Source organism: Brassica rapa, chromosome A07 (genome assembly GCF_000309985.2).
Source record: "Brassica rapa cultivar Chiifu-401-42 chromosome A07, CAAS_Brap_v3.01, whole genome shotgun sequence".
Taxonomy (NCBI): Eukaryota; Viridiplantae; Streptophyta; class Magnoliopsida; order Brassicales; family Brassicaceae; genus Brassica; species Brassica rapa.
The window spans coordinates 5,089,411-5,111,617 of NC_024801.2; the positions used below are offsets into that span (position 1 = coordinate 5,089,411).

Consider the following 22,207-nt stretch of genomic DNA (forward strand, 5'->3'; position numbering starts at 1 on the left):
TTGGATGTGTTATTGTGTTGCAAGCCAGGTATGTGGTAACATGTTCAAGGCGGAGGTGTTTCTTAGCCTTGATATACGTTGTGTTTAGGGAATTAAACATACCATTTACTATTGTTTTTGAGATACATCATTTTAGTAGTTCGTTTAATGCTCTACTGGAACTTCATTATGGTGTCATCATAACAAACAGATATTGCTCGAGTGACCATCACCCTTGCTTTTTTATGTGGATATTGAGTTGAAACTGTAGAGGTATGGGTAGTAAATTCACCATAAGCTACTTAGGGGAGATTTGATATAAATTTATACTGGAACTTCTTTTTATGGTAGAGAAAAAACAATATTTCAATTTGTACAAGGTTTTCAATTCCACTGTGATTTTGATAAATTAATAAATGTAGATCCACAAGGTACAAGTGGGTGTTTAGCATTATATTACATTAAAGACTTTTGTGTTAATGTTTTATACACGAGCAATATAATGAATTATGTGGAAGCAGAATACTCAGGAAAAAAGATCTAAATTTATTTTATGTATGGTGATCCGGTTCAAAAACTAAGGGATCAAGTTTGGGAGACGCTGACGAGGTACGGCCTCACAAGGTATGAACCCTAGTTTATAATTGGAGACCTAAATGAGATTACCGAAAATCATGAGAAGCAAATGGGCACACTGAGAAGTGCTTCTACTTTTGCTGGACTCAATAACATGATAAGAGATTGTAGCTTTTTGGAATTTCCATCTTTAAGAAATCAGATGTCATGGCAAGGACGACGAGGAGAAGAAATGATAAGATACAGACTGGATAGGGCTTTGGCCAATGAAGAATGGCATACACTATTTTCATGATCCTTTGTTAATAGTATCTCTGATTGATAGGGTCAGATCATCGTCTGATAGTGGCCACTATTGAGTATAAGGCCCCCACGAGAAGACAGAAATTTTGTTTTGATAAAAGGTGGATTGGTCGAGATGGTTTTATATATGGATTCGATCACTCGAGGGTGGGAGTACACGAGAGGTCCAAGAAATCATGATTTTCTATCCAAATTGGGTAATTGCTAACATGAGATTGCTCAGTGGAGGAAGAATAATATACCATATGGGAAATATAAGATAACTGATCTGTAGAGAGCACTGGAAGAAGTCCAAACTGATGACATTAGTACACTAGAGGATATCAAGGATATTTCTAGGAAATTACAAGAGGCTTACATGGATGAGGAAGAATATTGGAATAAAAAAAGGCGGGATACATCGAACATTTCAGGAGACTTGAATACCAAATTCTATGATGCCTTGACTTAAAAGCAACGAGCAAAATAGGATTATTGGATTGCAAGACGCGGGAGGACAATGAGTCACAGACAATAAGGGTATAGAAAAGGTGGTTGTGGAGTATTTTGAAGGATTATTCACTATGACTTAGCCTGAGGACTTCGATGAGGCCTTGCGAGATGTCCCGACAAGCATAATGGATCAGATGAATATTTAGATAATAGCGAAAGTTTCAGAAGAGGATATTAAAAAGACTTTGTTTATGATGCACCCAAAAAAAGCACAAGGACCGGGTGGGATGACGGGTCTGTTTTACAAACATGCATGGCACTTAATCAAGAATGATGTGGTTGAGTTTTGTGGGAACCGAAATTTGCACTGTTGATTTCCGTTTAAATTGGAAACTAGGAAAACCTTAATTTTCCAGAGGTCCCGGATCTCTGCGAGAGCCAACGACAAGTGACCAAATATATGCGGAAATCATGAAAAGATAACAAACGAGTTTAGAGAAAACAGTAGATCTTATTTCGAGTCCGCGTAAGAGCGTTGCGATCATTAAAAGAGATCATGAAAGCTTTGGCCGCAAAGGCTGTCAGCGAGTTACTTAGTTCTAGCGGCCTAATAGCTCAAACCTAGTTGAGTCGCAGCTCGATAACAAAAGACAAAATAGATACATATAAGGTTTTTGATTGATTTCGGACTGAACCTTGTTAAAGGCTGCCTACGTACCCCTTTCGAGGATCAAGCCGAACGTAGTTCAATTTATAGAGCTGGACAAGAGATCGAACTGACTGGGCGAGTTCGTCTAGTAATTGAGTGCCAGAAATAGAAACTGAACTTGTCGAGAATAAAGCCTCAAGTTTCTAAGTGCAGAGAATTCCGAGTCTAAAAAGTCCTCCCTTTTCATGCCTCTCACCTAGGACTCCTTATATACTCGCTTCAAGGTTGGTTTACACTTTTACTCTTCTGCCCTTAAGCCGTCATAGCATAAAACGGAGATATTCCATTTTTTCTGATCTTCGTAATTATCTTCAAAATTCCGTATTTATCCGCGGAAACTTGACATTTATCTTCCCTTGCGAACCAAGCGTAAACCGTCCTACGGTTTACGGGCTTTTGGTTAAGAAATCGTAAGATGGGCCTCGAGTCGTGTCTTAGGTCCCTTTGGGCCGTATTCCGACTCGAAACGTTTATTGCGACTTCTTTCGATAAAGAACGGACTTTCCGCGGTTTTTACCGCAAAGTTTGATCGATGATTTAGAATGGCAGAAAACATGAACTGAGTTCGCTACGGTTTTTGGGAGATAGCATCAAAGGATAGACGAGAATGCATGGACTGGTGTCGTATCTACGTTTCGGAAGAGCTCGGTCGCTACGTAGACCGAGCGGGACGGACGCTCGGTCGCTACGTAGCGACCGAGCTAGACTCGGGCTCGATCGCTACGTAGCGACCGAGCTGTGTGCATGCTTGGTCGCCGTGTATCGATCGAGCTTGGCTTATCTGCGGTTCGATTGCCATACTCGAGCTTGTCCGCGGCCGATTTGGATACATGTCTGTTTCCTTCGGATAATCGTATTTAGTGGTTCGATTGAGATTTGAACAAGATTTTACCGCAAGGCTCTTCGTAAAGATATCTTTACGAGGATTACTTTTTGTAAAAATGTTTATGCTGATTTTTACGGACTTTCAGACATTGATTTCGTCGTGACCGATTTTGACCCCAACAAGTTTCTGAATAGTTTTATGAGAACTGGAAAGTTGGATAAACAACTGAATATGACTAATACGTGTATGATCTCTAAAAGAGAGAGGCCCACCAGGATGACAAATTTACGACCAATTAGTTTGTGTAATGTAGGGTATAAGTTCATCTCAAAAGTTTTATGTCAGAGATTGAAGGTTTGTCTTCCAAAATTGGTGTCCGAATTTTGTGGACAACCAAATTGCATTAGTGGACAACCAAATGGCCATATTGTCTCTCAAAGAGTGTTGCGCCAGGGCGATCCTCTCTCTCCATATTTCATTATTTTACGTATGAAGGTACTGATTTCTAATATTCAGAAAGCATAGGAGACAAAATAGTTGACAATCTTCAAGGTAGCCAGAGCATACCAGGTGATATCTCACCTACTTTTTGTAGATGATAACCTTTTCTTTTGTAAAAAAAAGGGATAATGTCATACGATTTTGAAAATTCTTTCGGACTATGGAACAAAGTCAGGACAACAAATTAATTTTGCGAAATCATCCATTCAATTTGGTCATAAAGTGGAAAAATCGACACGTAAGCAAATGCATGGCATTTTAAGGATTCACAATCTAGGAGGCATGAGGTCATATTTAAGGATCCCATAATGTCTGGGAGGGTCAAAAACAGAAGTGTTTGTATTTATGCAGGAAAACCTTCGTAATCGAGTGAATGGTTGGATATTTAGGTCTTTTTCCAAAGGTGGTAAAGAAGCAGTTATAAAATTAGTGGCAATGGTGATGCTTAATCATATCATGTCTTTTTATGGTTTACCAAAGACTGTCACATCCAAGCTTACCAGTATTTTATCTCATGTTTGGAAGAGTTCAGGAGGAAATGGGAGAGGTATGCATTGGCTTTCGTTGGATAAATTATGCTAAGCTAAAAAGATTAATGGACGTCTATGTTTTAGATCCTTGACGGATTTTAGCACAGCTATGTTCGGAAAACAATTTTGGCAGCTTATGGATAAACTGAATTCATTATTTGCACGAGTGTTCAAAGGGAGATATTTCCGGAACACAACCCCCACTGGAACCCATTAGATCATACTTGTCATCATATAGATGGCATAGTGTTATCTCAGCTAAATCTCAGGTTCACAAAGGACTAATCAAAAGGGTGGATAATGGATCATCCAAATGAGTATGGAATGATCCATGGATACTATTCAACCACCCGAGACGAGCAAAGAGCAATTTACCTATCACGGATTATACACTGACGGTGGATCAGCTCATTAACACTACCTCATGTACATGGAACTCTCTGCTTATTAGCTTACATGTTAAACTGGAAGATGCAAATCTTATTGAGAGTATACCTTTGATTCGGATTCAATATGGGGATAAAGATGGATAGTTTTGACAACAATCCGGGAAATTTACAGTTAAATCGGGTTATGATATCGAATCACATTACCCAGATTCTGGATGACAGGCACTTGTGCTAGGTATGGATACGAAAAGTCTAAAGGCGCATTGTTGGAAACTTAAATGCCCCCAAAGTTAAAACATTTTATGTTGCAAATCATCTATGGATGTACACTGGTAAGGCCAAACCTAAGAAGCCAATGTATAAAGTGTGATATTCAGTGTACAAGGTGTGAAGTGGAGGAGGAGACTATTAATCATGTAATATTTGAATGTCCACCAGTTACTCAGGTTTGGCCTCTATCTACGATTCCTACTAATCCAGAATTTCACATGCAGTTAGTTTTTGCAAATATGGAATATTTGTTTTGGATGATTGAACTGTTTATAACAGATCATTAGTTTGCATGGATTTTCTGGTATATTTGGAAGGGACATAATGAAAAAGTTTTTAACAGATCATTAGTTTGCATGGATTTTCTGGTATATTTGGAAGGGACATAATGAAAAAGTTTTTAACGGTTTTGAAAAGGATCCTACAGATACCCTTCAGCTAGCGGAGACATGGGCGTTATTCTAGAAGGAAACACAAGTGGATACAAATATCTTAGGGAACCAAGTTTTACCCCCAAGGGATGAAGAATTTTAGAGTCTACTGCCTAGGATTGGAAGATGGTGTTTTTCAGATGTATCTTGGAAAGATAATGAATTATACTCAAGACAAGGTTGGTACATTACTTTGGAGAGTTTTGATGGTTTGATGGGGATAAGGAATTCTAGAACCTCTTTTTGTCCTCTACCTGGGTAATTGGAAACATTAATTTGTGCAATGAAAAGTATGAAAAATTAACGACAACTCAATGTTATGTTTGCGATAGACTGTTCACAATCGGTGAAGATGGTTTCAGACAAAGAAGAATGACATGCTTTTGCAATATTCATAGAAGATTTCCAAAGGTAGCAAGCTAGCTTTGTTACCTTTCAGCTCAAGTATGTACCCAAGACTCAAACATAATGGTAGATTCTCTGCTCGTGGTGCACGAAGAAAATCTTTTTATTTTGTCCATATGGACACGAAGTCCCAATTTGGTTAGCAGAGTCCTAATCGAGTCTGTCTAAGTTGCTTTAAAAATAATTAAAAAATTCTCTATAAGATTGTATTTTCATGTAATCCTTAAATACAGTTTATTTTAAATCTATATATATATATATATATATATAAATAATTAACTATTTACATCGTTGTTACTAATTATAATTAATATTATATAAAAGAAAATTTATTAATAAACCTTAAAATGAAAAAAAATATAGAACATTTATAAAAAAAAAAGTAAAAATGATATATTTCTGAGAGGTTTAATTACATTTTCAACTATATATTATCTGAGATGATTAAACATCAAAAATAAAATTTAGTTAAAATATTTCTACGTTTTTAAAATGCGGATTAGAATCTAGTTTGATTACAAAAGAAGCATATATATATATATATATATATATATATATATATATATATATCCTTTAGTGTTATCTTTGGATCTAGAAATATTTTGTAACATCATCCTCCGCTAACAAGTCTGAAGCGTGAGTTAGGCATACATGTCTACGCCACAAGACAAAGTATCGTGTCCAGCCAATGGTCTCGAGGATCCTAGATGCGTTTTCTTTTGTTTAAATCCACTAACCCAACCATATCCACCGATTCTATTTACAGTCTTGAAACAAGCGGTAGAAAGGTTTAGATCAACCATATGCCTAATTTTGTTTTTTTTGTTTTTTTTTTTGACAACAAACATTCACAGACTCATATAGACTATGTAAACCAAGAAGGAAACTCTACATCCATGTGCACGACGAAAGATGGTTGTTTCCTAGCACTACGTGCCAAGCTATCCGCCCTTGTGTTCTCCGTCCTAGGTACATGACCGATATCTGCGTTGACAAAACTTTGTCGCAAAAGCTTAATATCTTCCAGGTAGTTTTCAAATGATGGCCATTCCTCTGGTTCCGAAACCATCTTCACCAATTGAGAACAATCCGTTGCAAACGTAACCTGAAACTGCCTTAAATTTCTCATACATTCCATTGCCCAAATTACTGCATCCATCTCCGAATGAAGAGGCGAGAGGCATGCCCTTTCATTCCTTGCCCCCAGTAAGCCATCAAAGCCTGGTAACGTACTAAGCCATCCTTGTCCTGAAAATGGGTCCTTACCTTTCCAAGAGCAGTCCGTGAAACACCATATACCTGTGGTCCCTAGATCAGTCCTTACATGTCCTTCCTGTGCCACCCTATGATTATTAGTGACCTGTGCCTCAGCCCACAGTGTTGATTCAACTTCTGCCAGTCGAAGCGTTTCCCTTGGATTAATGTCAATATTACTCACACTTGTTGTTTCGACCCTTCCAGATATACTAGAATATCCATGTAAACTGATGATCCTCCATTTTTGGGTTAACTCTCCAAAATAGGTGGTCCATATTAGCAAAAAGTGAGCCAATTGGGAAAATGTTTGGATTTGATGGGATCTTAGATAGTGCCCATACTTGACGTGCCGGGGGATATTCAAAGAACACATGATTGATTGATTCTTCCGAATCTCCACACCTGGCACATCAAGGATCTCTTTGTATCCCTCTCGCTCTCAGATTTTTCGTTACCGCGATACAACCATACACCAATTACCATAGAAAATGCTTTAGCTTCGGGGGACACCTCACTTTCCAGAAAAAAGCTTGGAGGATATCAACATTAGGACCATAAAGTTCAGGTGGTTTCTCCTTATCAGGATAAATCCTTTCTATCTGATACCCTAATTGTACCGTGTATTTCCCGTTCTTGGTAAAGTGCCATCCATTCTTATCTGCCAACTGATTTCTACTGAATGGTATACTCTATATTATTTTTGCATCTTGTGGATCTACCAAGTTCCTAATTGCCTATAAATTCCAAGTGCGGAATTCCGAATTAATGAGAGAATCCACTGTGAGATCCGGATAACTATTATGAAGGTTTTTGTTAGTTGGTCTCGGGCGGGAGGATGGGAGCCAGGGATCATTCCATACGGAAATAGACGACCCTGTTCCAATCCTTTTAATTAGTCCTTTACAAACCTGAGATCTAGCAGAGATAATACTCCTCCAGCCATATGACGGGGAATATGAGCAAATCGGTTCAGGGGTGAAGCATTCCTGTAATACCGTCCTTTGAAAACTCGAGAAAAAAAGAGAATTTGGCTTCTCGATCAGCCGCCACAACTGCTTCCCAAACATTGTCGTGTTAAAATCAGTTAAGTCCTTAAAACCCAGCCCACCATTATCCTTAGGGGCACAAGCAACTGCTTCCTAATTATGTTATACACCATAATTACACCAAAGTTTTCAAAACTTGACTTGGTTTCTTCACCTTATATATTGGGGATCTTTCTATTCAACTTATAATGTCAGAGAAAATACATACTGTCTATATTGTGCACTTCATAAAATCAAAATTTGATAAACATATTAATCCAAATAAACTTCAATTTTGATAACTACACACAAGGTATGCTAATGCACACGCATAATTTCTCTAAAATTTGAATAAACTAGTTGCCCATATTTGTAAAACTTGAACTCCAAGCCATTGTCCAAATATATTTGGTATGTTTTTGAGTATAAAAGTAAGAAACTTTTTAATTCTTGCTAGTTAGGTTAATTTGATATAACTTTGTGAAAAATGTCATTTTCACAAAATTTGTTAATCTCATTTATAACAAAATAAAAAAGATGAAATTATAATGTATATTGTGTTTGGACTCACATCACATCATTCTTTTATGTTGTACATCAAATATTTTCGGTTAAAACGTAATTTGAGAAACAATGCATATCATATACAAACTTCATGAAGTAGTCGCCGGAGAGACGACCTCATTTGTAGATCGATAGTTGTCCAACACTTTTTGCTAAAGAAGTTGCAGCCTGGTTCAAATATTCCCACATTTTCATTAATATTAGTAAATGTAATCTTGGATATGTTTAGATTTACTGTAAGTGAAGAATCTTACCCCAGTTTAATTGATTTTTCTCTAGGAAGTTGTAGTTGTATGAGTTGAAGTTGGGGTGGTGCATATGTTTCCTTTAGATTGGTTGCTCGATCTACGCTTGAATTGCCTTCAGTAGCATTTGGATTTCCATGAACCTGACACTGCAAGTGTTTATATGTGTTAACATAATATATTTATTTTATGTGACTGGCTTTTCTATTTTATAAAATTATTTCTATCACCTTCTTTTGCAGTTTAATATTTTCGTTACGCATGATATCTACCATACTATGTAGCTCTTGGTTCTCCTTTTGGATAATTTGTCCCTGTAAGAAACATGGCTAGTTTAGAGTTATGGTAAAAAATATAAGAAATGTATCAGCTTATTTATCATCACACAATAGCAAATTTTTATTAGTTATTTAACTAACAAACCTTAAGGTTGAGTTCTCTGATTTGATCCGTCAAAAGTTGGTCCTGTAGAAAGGAAAAAGGTATTGACTTGAATTAAATTTGATTTTTGACTACCTTTAGTTATGATCAATGATCCAATTAATCAAAACTGGGCAAAATCCCAAATATTCCAGAAACCAAGGGACACAATATAGATAACTTATAAATAACTATCTAGATATGTTGATAGTTCTAAAGATTGGGATACAGATTTGTATATAACTCCACACACACTATAATTAATTTGTAAAGCGAGAAGAAAATATTAAGAAAAAAAGTAATGAAGAAAACCTTTCTATATTCATAAGTATTACAAGTGTTCTTCGAAAAATTTCCTTTATATTTAGAGTATATAATATTTTAGCTTCTTTGACTTCTATAGATATCACAAATTTTGGGTTAGTGATAACTATCACAATAAACATTCTCAGTATTGGGCCTAGGCATTGTCCTTTTTATTGTTATTAGGTTACATCGTTGTATGTATGACAGACTTGTATATATATAAGGCATCGTCTTTATAATTTATCAACTAAGGATCTTCATTACAACTACAAAAGGATGTTATGGTATCAGAATCAGTCCACACCATGTCCCATTACTCCAGCCCGAAAAGTGTTTCAATCATCTCACTAATTTATGATCCAAAAAGACTCAAATCCATCGAGATACCTAGAATAGAGCATTATTCTGGAAGGAGTATGATAGATTTTGTCGACGTAAATAGCTAAATGAGTCATTATCTTGAGGGAGGGTTTGGAGAAAAGATCACACATCAGTTAACTAAGATAGGATTAAGTAACATGTAAGAGACTTGGGTCAATCCGCTTATCACCAATTAGTTTTAAGTTGAAATCCTAAGAACGGCTCAGAATTTCTCAATTTGACCGTGTGTTTTGGAAAAAAATAGATCATCCATGAAACCACATGCATAGGAACACCACAACAATATGGTCGTGTGGAACAAAGCATATGCATCTTCTAACCGTGGTGCATTGTCTTCATTTCCAAGCCTCACAAATTATTTAATTCTGGAGTTACTTGGTCTTGGCAGCATGTTATCTTATTACCCCTCCCACTACAATCCTCAAAAGGAAAATTTCATACGAAAAAATAAACACAAAACCGAAAACGTTGAATCATCTTAGAGCCATGGGCTGTCCCTGATATATCTACAATCAGAAACATGGAGAGGACAAGTTCGAAGCTCGACTACCCTTTCGGAAAGAAGGTATGGAATGTGTAAAACCTCTAGATCTGTTTTATCTCAGTAATGGGACATCATTTTCTGTGAAACATAGTTCCCTTTTGCGGTTTCTCTAGCAGCATATCAAACTCAGCCTTCCCTGCAGAGTGGAACTTCTGCATTTGCGGAAGATGACTACTTTGATTTTGCCACAAACACGTGTTCATGCAGTTGAGAATATCTCTGTACATGAACAGAGCAGCACCTATTCTCAAACAACATCAAACAACATTGAAACTCGTCTTGAGTTCACAACACATGACGAATATGTAAAACACTCTCCTTCATTCGTTGATTCTCAAGATGACTCTACCGGCCCATCTTCCGTTCCGACCATGGAAAACTATGAAAATGAAATCGATGATAAGACAAGATTCCCTATCGCTTCGCTTGATCTGCAAACTCTAAGTGGATCTCATTGCTCCCACGACACCAGCTGATCCTACTTCTCTTGGACGATGTCACAGACAAGGAAAGTCACCAACAAATCTGGCCGATAATTTCACTACTTTACTTCATCAGCCATACCCGACAAAAAACATTATATCCCATTATCAATTATCTCTTAAGCTCTAAATTTTTGGATCATTATCAAGCTTATCACTTCGCTATTGCCTCTGCCATTGAAATGCTTAACTACAAAGATGAAGTGGAAGATGAGAGTTGGAGGTTCGATGTAGAAGATGAAATCGTAGTTCTTGAGGATAGAGAGCTATGTGGACGGTTGAAACCTTACCACCAGGGAAAAAAACTCTTGGTTGTAAATGTTTTTTTTTGTTTGAAATTTAAGTCAAATATTTCTCTCGGCAATCCAAATAAACTTAGGGAAGAAAACTCTTGGTTGTAAATGGTCGTCATACATACTTGTTTGGACATGCTTCCCAATCTGAATCACACTTTTCTGAGAGTGACAATTCTGTGTTTGCTTGAAGTAAAATCCCTTGACCCGGGCTGTTTTTCACGTATATAACCACATGGAGAGCTACCTCCCAATGGAATTCTTTTGGATTGTTCATAAATTGTGAAAGAACATGGATGACATAGATTATCTTTGGTGTGGTGGTACTTCAAAAAATAAGCCGTCAAATTAGATGACGATATCGATGTGGTTCATCCATAATATCCACCATCATCGTTGAGTAACTTGTGGTTCTGCTCAAGTGAAAATGTAGATGGCTTTACGCCCAACAGTTTTGTTTTAGAGATGATATCAAGTGAATATTTATGTTGACATAGATACATTTCTGTAGGACTATATGCGACTTCTAAGCCAACAAAGTACCAAAAAAATGCCCAAATATTTGAAACATTTACTCAAATAGTCTTTGAACTTATCGATTTCAGAGGAGATGTTACTTGTTATGATGCGATCGTCTACGTAGACAAGGACATGTATACGAACTCTGGCTTTGTCAAGAGCGAACAAAGAGTGATCCCGGTCAATGACGTCTTACATCAAACGATACTCGATCAATGATGTATGTATGACGACCATTGTATGTATGAGAGGCTTGTATATAAAGCACTGCCTTTGTATTTTATATGTGACATCCCGGTCCCAAGCCGAATCATTAATGAAGAGGCCCATGATGTTATGGTCCATGTATAGAAAATCATATGGTTTCCCCTTTCTTCTTCTTCTTAGGTATTTCTTTATAGAGAGAAAACATAGTGAAACCCTGCCCGATTGAAGAGCCACTAGCCGACAACAGAGGAGAACAGCCAGCCACCATGAAGTGAGGAGATCTCGTTGTGTATCGATTCCTTCTCTTAGTTTATTTTAGTCTTCTGCTCTTTTCTTCTAGATCCAGCTACTGATGACGGTAAGGAAACCCTAATCACTATCTCTTTGTTCTTCTTTGTCTCTTTCTTCTTCTAGGTCTCTAATCTAGGGTTTGGGTAAAAACCAACACTATTACTTGTAGATTTGGTTCGTTAGGAGAAGTAGAACACATGTCTACATCATTTCATATTTCAACTAGCAAATCTAGGATAAGGTGAGAGCTTGTTGCCATCTCTATCTCCTTTTATCATTAACTCATCATGGCAGAAGTTTCTAAGTGGATCCTTCATACCTACATGTATCTATTAGCATACATGTAGTTGATTTGTCTGGATATATATATCCTTAAACATATAATATATATGATGGTTGTTGTGTGAAAGAAATAGATATATATTGCTAGGTTGTTAAAATGAATATGGTTGAATGATGTTTGAGGAATTGTGTGAGATGATTGTGTTGTTTGTGAATATGGCATGTGTGGGTGGTGTCTAGAAGTTAAAGAAAGGCTAAAGGCCTATGTGGTGCCGGTGAAACATAATGTAGATAAGTATTTCTCCTGCTTTGCATCGTTTCTTGTGATGTGTGAACAATGATAATTGTGTAGTATAGTCGGTAGCTAGATATGGATAAGGGGGGCATGGAATACATATGGTGAGTTACAACAATAGTTAAATAGCCTAACATAGCCAGGTTAAGAGATAATTGAGCATGCCTTGATGTTGTTAGAATTTCATATAGACCTTTATGACACAAAATTAGGTGGCATGATACATCGCCGGAGTGGACATGCAGCGTGTTTGTGTGTGGAGTTGATAATTTGGTGGCCGATCACGCGTGAACCGGTGTCGGTACAGTGATTGCGTGAAGGCATTGAAATCACGAGTACCTATTTAGGTTGTGAGCTCTCATGCGACAACATGAAGAACGTGGGTACCGATTTAGGTGCTCATGTTGGCACCGTCGGGATTTATCCTCGTTTCTTGTTGTTTGCTATTGATTTATTAGATGTTCTAGTTAATATATGCTATGTTGTGTGATGATTGTTGGTGATTGATTTCAAGAGCTTATGACACTGCGTTTTTGTCGAAATACTCACCTCTCCTTTCTTTTTAGGTGAGTCCAAGGAAGTGCAGGAGTAGTCGTCATGGTATGGTGCTGCGTGTTTTGGTTGTTGAGTTCTATTTAAGTTTTTTTTTTATTTTAAAACTTCATACTTTGCTTTAAGTGTTTCCTATTCGTTTTAGTACAGTTTTGTAAAAAAGAAATTGGATTCAATCCTTAAAATAAGATTGCATTGGCATTTTTAAGTTTTTTTGTGGATGAAGACAATGTGAATACATGACGTATATTTTGAGTAAAAAATGGGCATGACACTATCATTCTAAGAATCCTTTTTACAACTACAAAAGATCTCGGCACTCAGAAATGTGAAAATAAAAGAGAGATCACCGATAGCTTTTGGACAAATTGATGCATATTACCTTTTTTAGACGAACACCTTTTAGACTTTTTTCTAGCTGGTCTTCAAGGTTTTGTAGATCATTAGCATTCATTCCAGAAAGTTCTTCTCCTATAAGTTTCCTGCATGTTATGTTAATTAAAAATTGTTAGCTGTAGGTAGTGGAATATTGCTTTTTTTAATAGTTCTACTTTTGTAGAGTTCTAATCTTTTTGGTTTACAATTTTTAAAAGTGAGTTTCTTGTATCATTGGTCTTTTAGACTTTGATTAACATCGGTCTCTTAACTGGAGTTATTATCTTCGGCCAAGAGACAGTTCTTAGCTTTTTAATTAAGAAAAACTAAGAACTGTCTGTTAAACAAGAAATATAAGAGATATCTCTTATCCGAAAAATGTAAAAAAAAAAGTGTCAAATCATGAGTTAAAAACCTTAAATAAGAGACTGGGTTAATCATAGTAGTTGATGCCATACGGTTTTTTATATGAATGTGAATTTTGAAAAAGAAAGGAGGGATTTGTGATTATCAAAGTTTAATCAGATCTTTTCCTTGCCAAAAATTAAAATAATAACAATAAAAGAAGAAAGTACCGGATTAGACGACGGTGAGCCAAAATTGCATTAAATCACCCATATATTTTTGTGTTCCTTTTGGTTTACACAATTTGTCGTGTATAATACTTTTCCCCTTATACTAATCTCATGATCACCATAACACTCAGTTTATGTTATTTACTTTATATGGGACAAGAGCTTTTACCTGTGGCATTGTTGTAGATAATGGAGCTGTTGCTGCAAAGTCGCAACCTCTCTTTGCCAAAACTAGTAACATAAAGAGAAAACTATATATGTTGATATAAATAAATATACTAGAGGGGTCGTGGCTATAATATAGAGTTTGAAGGCTATCTTGACACCACATAAAAATCTGAAGCCGTATATTTATCCATTAATTAACACATAAAATTAATTTTAATTAAAAACACACATAAAAGTAATAACATAATATACCTTTTAACCATTTGACCACATATTTTTAGTTTCTTTTCTAGTTATAGACAGAATTTTAATTATTATTAATTTTACTTGCAAGTTATTCTATCCTTTCATACTCTTTGTTCTTTATGCACTGAAATTTTCATGTTTTACCCTTTTATATAAAAACGTTAAAAATCAGAAATAAAACATTTGTATTAATATAAACTCATCTATACTACATTACTTTATAAGAAACGATAATTTTATAAATCATATTATTACTTTAACAAAAATATTTTTTTGCCTCCGCGCTGGCCATATCAATATTTATTTTTTATAGTTCAAACTGCAAATTTCATTTGCTTATGATTTTTATAGCCAACCAATCATGTGTATTTTCAATTCAAATAAATGAGAAATATAACTTTAAACATGTAAAACAACCAGACGAACTATTTCGAATACTTCTTGAAAAAAAGAAGTTTGCTTTCTCGAACAATAGACAAACAAAACGTTTAGTTTTTTTTTTTTTGGGTGTAAAACAAAGCGTTTAGTTGAAACAATATGCTGAGAATCATGAGCATGTAATTGTATTAATATTTTATTCTTTCAGTTAACGATCAAAATTAACAACCTTAATTATATACCAGTCTTGTTACCCATACCATTTCAAATTTGAGTAATACTTAAATTTTACTTCTGACAAAAAAACATTAATTATATTATCAAAAGAAAAAAAAACATAGACAAAGCTGCATTCAATCGTTTACAAATTAAGGTTGAAATTTGACGGGGGTAATGTTTTTAAATGTTCTAATATGACATTTACTATACAAAAAAAAAAGATTCTCATGAGGTTTTGGAATGTAGACCTAATCCAACACACTACCACAATATGTAATAATTTTCATTCTATATATATTATCCGATCACCTATGACTTGTGAACTTTATTTTGGTACGTTTGCAATTGAGCTAACAACAGTTAAATTTTATTAAATCTTAAGTTTAAAAAAAAAATTTGAACTAACTTAATGTAAAACTATTGATATCATGATATGTATTAGTATTTTCACGAGAAGTTTATGATATAATTAATATACATTTTTATCATAAAAAATGATTTTAATTTCGGTTCACCTTTTTGGTAAGCATACAAATTTATAATTGAGGTACATTTGTAAGATTTTCGTAATTTTACAAATTTGATACATGTGAAAAATGTAAACTTATTTTATAGGAATCCACATTCCAGTTTTCAAAACCCTATTTTCAAACTGGTGTTCTTTTTTTTTTTTTTTTGTAAACTTCCAAACTGGTGTTCTACTATTAGAATTTGTTTCGAAATGCCTGCAGTGATGAGTTCACAATTATATTGCCATGCCGGATCAGTCGAGCAAATTCAGAATGCTATTTCAGAATATAATACATAAGAATGTATAGTTGTATTTGCTGTGAATTATAAACATTTCCAGGATACGATTTTGAAAGTCATCCATTTCAGAAACTATTTCATGTAAAAGTGAAAAACTGTAAAGGTACTATTTTATGGAAGTCCTAGTGAGACAAATTATAATTGACAAAGAAAATAATAAATTCTGTTTCTTTTAGAAATACCTTTATCTCTGAGGCATGATTCAGTAGTTGATGCTGCTCCTCTTTTACTTTGTTGTACCGCCCAATGATACTTTTCATACTAAACATATTCCAGAAGAAATAAATAATAAAATGATATGAATAATATACTAACATTTAAAAATTACTAAAAAAGGTCATAAGTTTTGTAAGCAGACTGTAAAATTAAAACCTCAATATTACATGAAATAGATACAAGTCTTATAAATCCTGTATTAACTTTTATTCTAGTGAATTTGTTAAATTTGAACACTTACAGAAACATTGCATACATAGAAATATAAAATATCTGTGCTACTACTAAAAACGTAAAGTTGCAAACAAAGTTTAAGGTGTCAAGATTTAAAAATACATGGTTTGCCATACCAATAATAACAATAATAGTAACAATCACAATAGTAATAATGCCAAATGAATATTGCTATGCTAAACTTACTATACATAAAATGTTAGAAAATTTAACCTGAATTTTATGGAAGCGGAAACGTAGAAACAATATTTAAAATATATAAGAATGGATTTTAAAAAAGAATCAAAATACCTACATATAAAATAATAGTAATTAATAAATACAATAAATAAAACATCAAACACATATTTTAAAAGAAAAAGCAAAATGTTTACATCAACATAAATCCAATATACAAATCTTAAATATTTAAAGTACAGATAACAATCATCATGTTAAAATCTAGGGGTGTTCAATCCGGATATCGGTTCGGTTATTTTCGGTTTTCGGTATTTCGGTTAGTAAAATATAACTACCATTCTAAATCCATATTTACTTCGGTTCGGTTCGGTTTATATACCGTCGGTTTTCGGTTTATTCGGTTTTATACCAAAAAACATAATTATTTTGTTTGAAATCATATTATATGAATTTTAGAGTCATATTGTGAACACCGTCATTTATTAAAAATATATTACATGTTCAAATAAATGAACAAAAAAAATAAAAATGCTTCTACCATCAAATAAAATAATCAAATCTATAACTAAAATCAAAGCTTGAAATTTTGAAAATAAAAATATGAAACAAAACAAAAACATAAAAGAAAAGTTTTTCCACTCTTCCATATTTAGTGTTCATTAAAGTCATAATTTTTCAATTGAAAATTTTTCATTAATTATTGTCCATCAAATTTATAATCTTCATATTAATTTAGTGAAGACAAAAATAAAGCAAAAAGATAAAAAAAAAACTTAGAAAATAAGATGTCTGAATTGCGATGTATTGTTATTTAGTTATAGTTCAAGTGTTCTACAAATTAAGGTTTTTTACTATAAAATTATGGTAATAGTTATTAACACAAATTTAACTTATGTAACAAGTATATTTCCATGTATTGTTATAAAATAGATACACATTTACATGTTTCTACTTTTAATCGGTTTTGTTCGGTTTATTCGGTTTAATCGGTTATATACCAAACCATATCCAAATCCTACGGTTTTTATAAAATTATATCCATTCGGTTTATATGGTATATACCAAAACCAAACCATATTGTCTATTTCGGTTCGGTTCGGTTCGGTACGGTTCGGTTTTACCATATTGAATAGCCCTATTAAAATCCAATATATATATATATATTAAAAAATCATTCTCATTTTTTTCACCTCTATCAAAAACTGTTTTCAAATCTAATTTTTAGATTCCTTCCTAAAGTTAATAACATCTAATGAGTCAAACTGATCTTTATTTATCCTAACGAATCAAATTTGATCTAATTTCATATTTCTTAATTATTTATTTTATATACTTTTTTTTAAAGGAAATTTTTTATCATGTTTCCCGTTAGATGTGTTCTCTATAAGCCTTAGTTAAGAGAAGAAGAAAAGACGATGGAAACGAGCTTCCATGCAACGTAGATCTTAACTTCAAGAGAGAACAAATTTCAAAATAATAAATGTCCTGGATGCCTTTTTGAGGGATTTCTATGGTTTTGATTACGATTTAGGTTTAGATATTTAAGGACTGAATCCAATATGCATGGAAGATAATCAAATAGTTTTTTCTCATATATTTTTTGTTTAATGTAAATGATGATTGATAAATGTTTAGTTCCGTCCTATTTTTGCATTTTTAATCAACCAGAAATTCAAGAAAATACGTGGTCTTAGTCCTTACAATACATTAGCTACATACTTAACATGAAACTGCATAATGCAATTCTATATACCTAATAATAAAACACAAAATCAAATGATATTCGTTCTATGTTATATGGAAAGGCACAAAATAAGCTTTCATAGTTCACAAATTTTAATTTAACACACATACAATGGAAATATTAACCAGAAAAAAAAATTAAATTGCAAAATAATACGATATAAACAATTCAAATCTAAATTCTTATACCACTGAACGAGGAAGCAAAAGTCAAAAACTTTGATCTGTATATGTTCTTACTATAATTTTAGACTTAGCACGACGTGAAAAACCAACTGTGATCTTGATGCCCTTGCTACATACTAAGACTCAAATATATTACTTGTTTGAATATATGAGTGAAGTAAAATCATTTAAGTCAATTAAGAGTATCCAAGTCATTTTACCTAAGCGAATATTACAGTGATAGGCTGGACTCAAATCAATAAGAACAAAGTATAGTATAAAAAGGTAGACCGAGTCTAAAGATGAGAAAACATGTTCTATACTTTAAAAAACATGTTTTATAACGAAGAAACAAATATAAAATATTCCACGAAAGAGCTCTTCGTATCCCTTAAAACATATACTGTAACCCTGTTGACAAACTAGTATGAAGAGATGAGACATGGTCATGAGTAAAAATTTTGTTTACATACACATGTCTTCGCATAATGAACCGCAATAAAGAGAAGTAAGGAATCTAACAGGCAAGTAAATGCAACTCAAAGCAAAAAATTAGAAATAAAGACAACAAGATAGTTTTTATTATTAAGAAGCTGACCTTGAATTGCTTGCGAAGTCGTAGAGCTTGCCCGTGCTAGAGAAAATAATAACACCAACTTCAGCATCACAAAGAATTGATAACTCTTTAGCCTTCTTAAGCAACCCACTTCTTCTCTTGGAGAAAGTCACTTGTCGACTTGTCGAATTATCGATCCTTCTTATTATTATTTTCCCTCTCCCCATCTAATGTGCATCACCAATTTCAAGAAGTATGCACATCGTTAATGTCAAAAATGATCAAATCTAGATGATCTTCCTGATTCAAACCTTACTTTAGATTTGTTCTCTTTTATAGCTAGGTTTCCTGATTAGTTGTATTGAAATTATATGTATATGTACTCGTGAAGATTTGACTTACTTGATTAGGGTTTTTTCCAATATAAGGAAAGAAGGCAGAGGAAGACGAGAAGCTTCTTTGTTTTTTTTTCTTCAATAAATATGCCTTCTGAGTTTTCTCTGTGTATATATGGCAAGAGAGCGGATTGAGGATAAAACCACTGCTGGTATTATTACAATCAGCAGTTTAGTAAAGTCTCTATGGCGCGAGTATAAAAACCCTTCGTACTCGCTTTTATACTGGCAAGTCTGATTGGGTCATAAATTTTTGACCTCGTAACTTGTTAAGATCGCGAGGCGAAGATTCTGGCAAGCATGTGAAGAGCGAGTAGAGTCAAATGTAGACAGGAGCGCGTGAGCTTAAAATATCCTCGGACGCTCAGATATAAACCCACGAATCATGGGGCGATGAAACAAAGTGGTATTGAAGCAAGCAATAGATGATGAACACGTGGATATTTGAGAGATGCTTTTGTTTCTCGGAGTGGTACTTTGTGAATTTAGCAATATATCTTTCTGTAATTGACAATGTTTAAGTCTTTATTTGGCTTTTGGCAGAGTTGGTGCTGTACTTGCACTGTTGTCCGATGATGTAGTCTTTCTCCACAATTTTTATTTCAGAATATTTATTTTAGAACACTTTTCAAATTTATAATTACACCATAGGAAATTTTGCATTTCTAATAAACCTTTTCAAACTCTAAGATACTTTAAGAGAAATTTACTTAAATAGCATAAAAGTTATTAAATGACTCTCATAACATACATTTTAAAAAGAAAATACTCAAATAATTCCTAGACCCTAAAAAATTACAATAAACAGCATTGATTAAATTTTTCTAATTGAGATTATTTATAATTAAAAACTGATTAACTAATCCACGTCACTAATAACTGTTCCACGTTAGTAAACCGTAATCGAAAGAAAGAAGAGGCAACTCAAAGGTCAGAAAAATCAAAACCACTGATTTGAATAAGAATTTGGCTAAGAATTTTGGTAATGCCGATGCTAAGGACCCATTTGATTTTGTTACTATTTCTCCTGCCAAGGACCCAATTAGACGCGACTTGAGGGCTAGGTAAAAACTAAACCAAGTGGACTCAGCAGCGGCTGATGTAAAAGCATGAAGCTGAGTTAAAAAAAATAGAAAGCTATGTCAAAAAAGAAAGATATCGCTTTAAAGAAGAAAGATGCAGCTCATTTAAAACAAAGCAGAAGCAGTTGAAAAAGTAGGAAGCCGATGCTTTAAGAAGGACAATGAAAAATTGTAAAGGCAATGACGTTCAGAATGCTACAACAATGATCCCTAAAATAAGAATACATGTTGCAAAGAAGAAACAGGTTGCAAATGATAGTGAGCTCGAGGACGTCACCGACGATTTTATCGCGCAACAAAACAAACTTTTGCCGGATTCTGACAGCGACGAAGAGGAAAGGATTAGGTCTGCAAGAATTAAGGCTTATTGACAGTAAAGTGTTCAATTATCTCCATATGGGTTTGCAGTAAGGCCATAATATGTTCTCCATCACGAGTTTTTTCTTACATTGGAGACAATGGAACGACATGCATGAGGAAGAATTATGAACCTTCACAAGCAATCTATGATCCTCGCGCACCTTCTTATCCAACAAAAGTGGATAAACTTATGGATCTCCTAAGGCCATTCAAGTATGACCCTTTAAACCATGTGTTTATATGACTATATTTGCCTATACTGACTTGTGTTTAATTGTTAGGGACATTCCACTTCTAAGGTGTCATGAGGATATTGACTTGTGTTTAAAGTCAAACACATAACTAACCTCCTTTTTTTTTGAAATTGGTTTTGCCCTATTCACCCCACAAGTTCATATAATTCACGAAAATGTCATCAACTTTTTTTTTTTTCGAAAATGACATTTTTACTCTCTCACCCTCATCATCTTCAAGTAATTACAAGATTGCCATTGTCATCAATAACCTAACCACCATGAACAACCAATTTGAAGCTCTTAATGCTCTCAAAATCGAGTTACCATTATTCTTTTTTCATTCTTATGAAATAAGCACAACATATCTCTCACTTTCTCTCCACATTGAGCTAAAAAAACCCAAGATTTTGATTTTACATTTTTATGGTTCATAAAGTCATAGAAGCTAACGATTATGGGTGGATCACTTTCGTTTGAGATTCTGTGTGCTTGGAGAAGCCTTATGTGTGCTAAGGAAGTTATCTCACCAATTTAAGGTATGAAATCTGATATCTTGCATATTTACATTGTTTTATCCATTCATCCATGAGCATTTTCATCATATAGATTAGGATTTAGCCATGTCTAGGTTGCATTTTGCATTCATTGTGCTTATTAGGTGCTGGAGTGTGCCATGGAGTGATTTGAGATGTTTGGGAGCATTGTGATCCAAAAGGGGGTGAAAGATGAGCATGGATGGAGCCTTTAGAGAAATCTTCTGTTGCTAAGATTTTGTGGAGACACAGCAAATTGAGTTAGCTTTCTAATGGAAGTGGTTTCAAGTCATTTGGAGATGTAATGAAGGAGTTATGATCAATTTACTAGAGGCATATCCATCCTGGTCGAGCATCGCAGAGTGACCTCTCAGAGCAACCTACCGAGGTCGCTCCCAGCCAGAGCGACCAGCCAGAGCGACTAGCTCAAGTCACTCCCAGCCAGAGCGACCAGCCAGAGCGACCAGCTCAAGTCACTCGCGTTTTGACGCGCCGAGACACGAAAAAACGCGTCGGGAGTGACCTCCTGGAGCGACTATGCTAGGTCACTCCGGGTGTTTTGCTTGGACGATTTTTTTTGTTATTTCAGGGACCTTTTGGTCATTTGTTTTGATGTTTTACACTTTCTAAACTTAAGTTAAGTACTTTTGTAAGCCATGGGAGGCAAAATAATCTCTTTTCTAGAGAAGAACTAGTAAAAAAAACCTCTTTTGATTCAGATT

The 22,207-nt window shown here is 34.4% G+C and overlaps 1 protein-coding gene across 3 annotated transcripts; it reads right to left on the bottom strand.

Moving 5' to 3' along the window:
• Positions 1–6,235: 6,235 nt before the first annotated feature.
• LOC103847933 (MADS-box transcription factor ANR1) lies at positions 6,236–21,492 on the bottom strand. 3 transcript variants are annotated; one of them, XM_009124944.3, is made up of 9 exons: positions 19,282–21,492; positions 18,922–19,106; positions 15,968–16,046; positions 14,134–14,195; positions 13,397–13,496; positions 8,866–8,907; positions 8,673–8,756; positions 8,452–8,591; positions 6,236–8,365 (listed from the first exon to the last, which is right to left on the bottom strand). In XM_009124944.3, the coding sequence occupies exons 2-9, from the start codon at positions 19,104–19,106 to the stop codon at positions 8,350–8,352; spliced, it is 708 nt and encodes a 235-aa protein (XP_009123192.1). In that variant the 5' UTR covers positions 19,282–21,492; the 3' UTR covers positions 6,236–8,349. The 3 variants fall into 3 exon arrangements, with proteins under 3 accessions (XP_009123192.1, XP_033130772.1, XP_033130773.1); XM_033274881.1 differs by having other exon boundaries at positions 18,922–21,492; XM_033274882.1 differs by lacking the exon at positions 6,236–8,365 and having other exon boundaries at positions 8,448–8,591.
• Positions 21,493–22,207: the final 715 nt, after the last annotated feature.

Coding starts and splice junctions, on each gene's coding strand:
- LOC103847933 (XM_009124944.3), bottom strand. CDS start 19,106: ATGGGGAGAGGGAAAATAATAATAAGAAGGATCGATAATTCGACAAGT. Junction 13,497..14,133: donor TATCTACAACAATGCCACAG/GTAAAAGCTCTT, acceptor CATAACATGCAG/GAAACTTATAGGAGAAGAAC. Junction 8,592..8,672: donor ATATTAAACTGCAAAAGAAG/GTGATAGAAATA, acceptor AAACACTTGCAG/TGTCAGGTTCATGGAAATCC.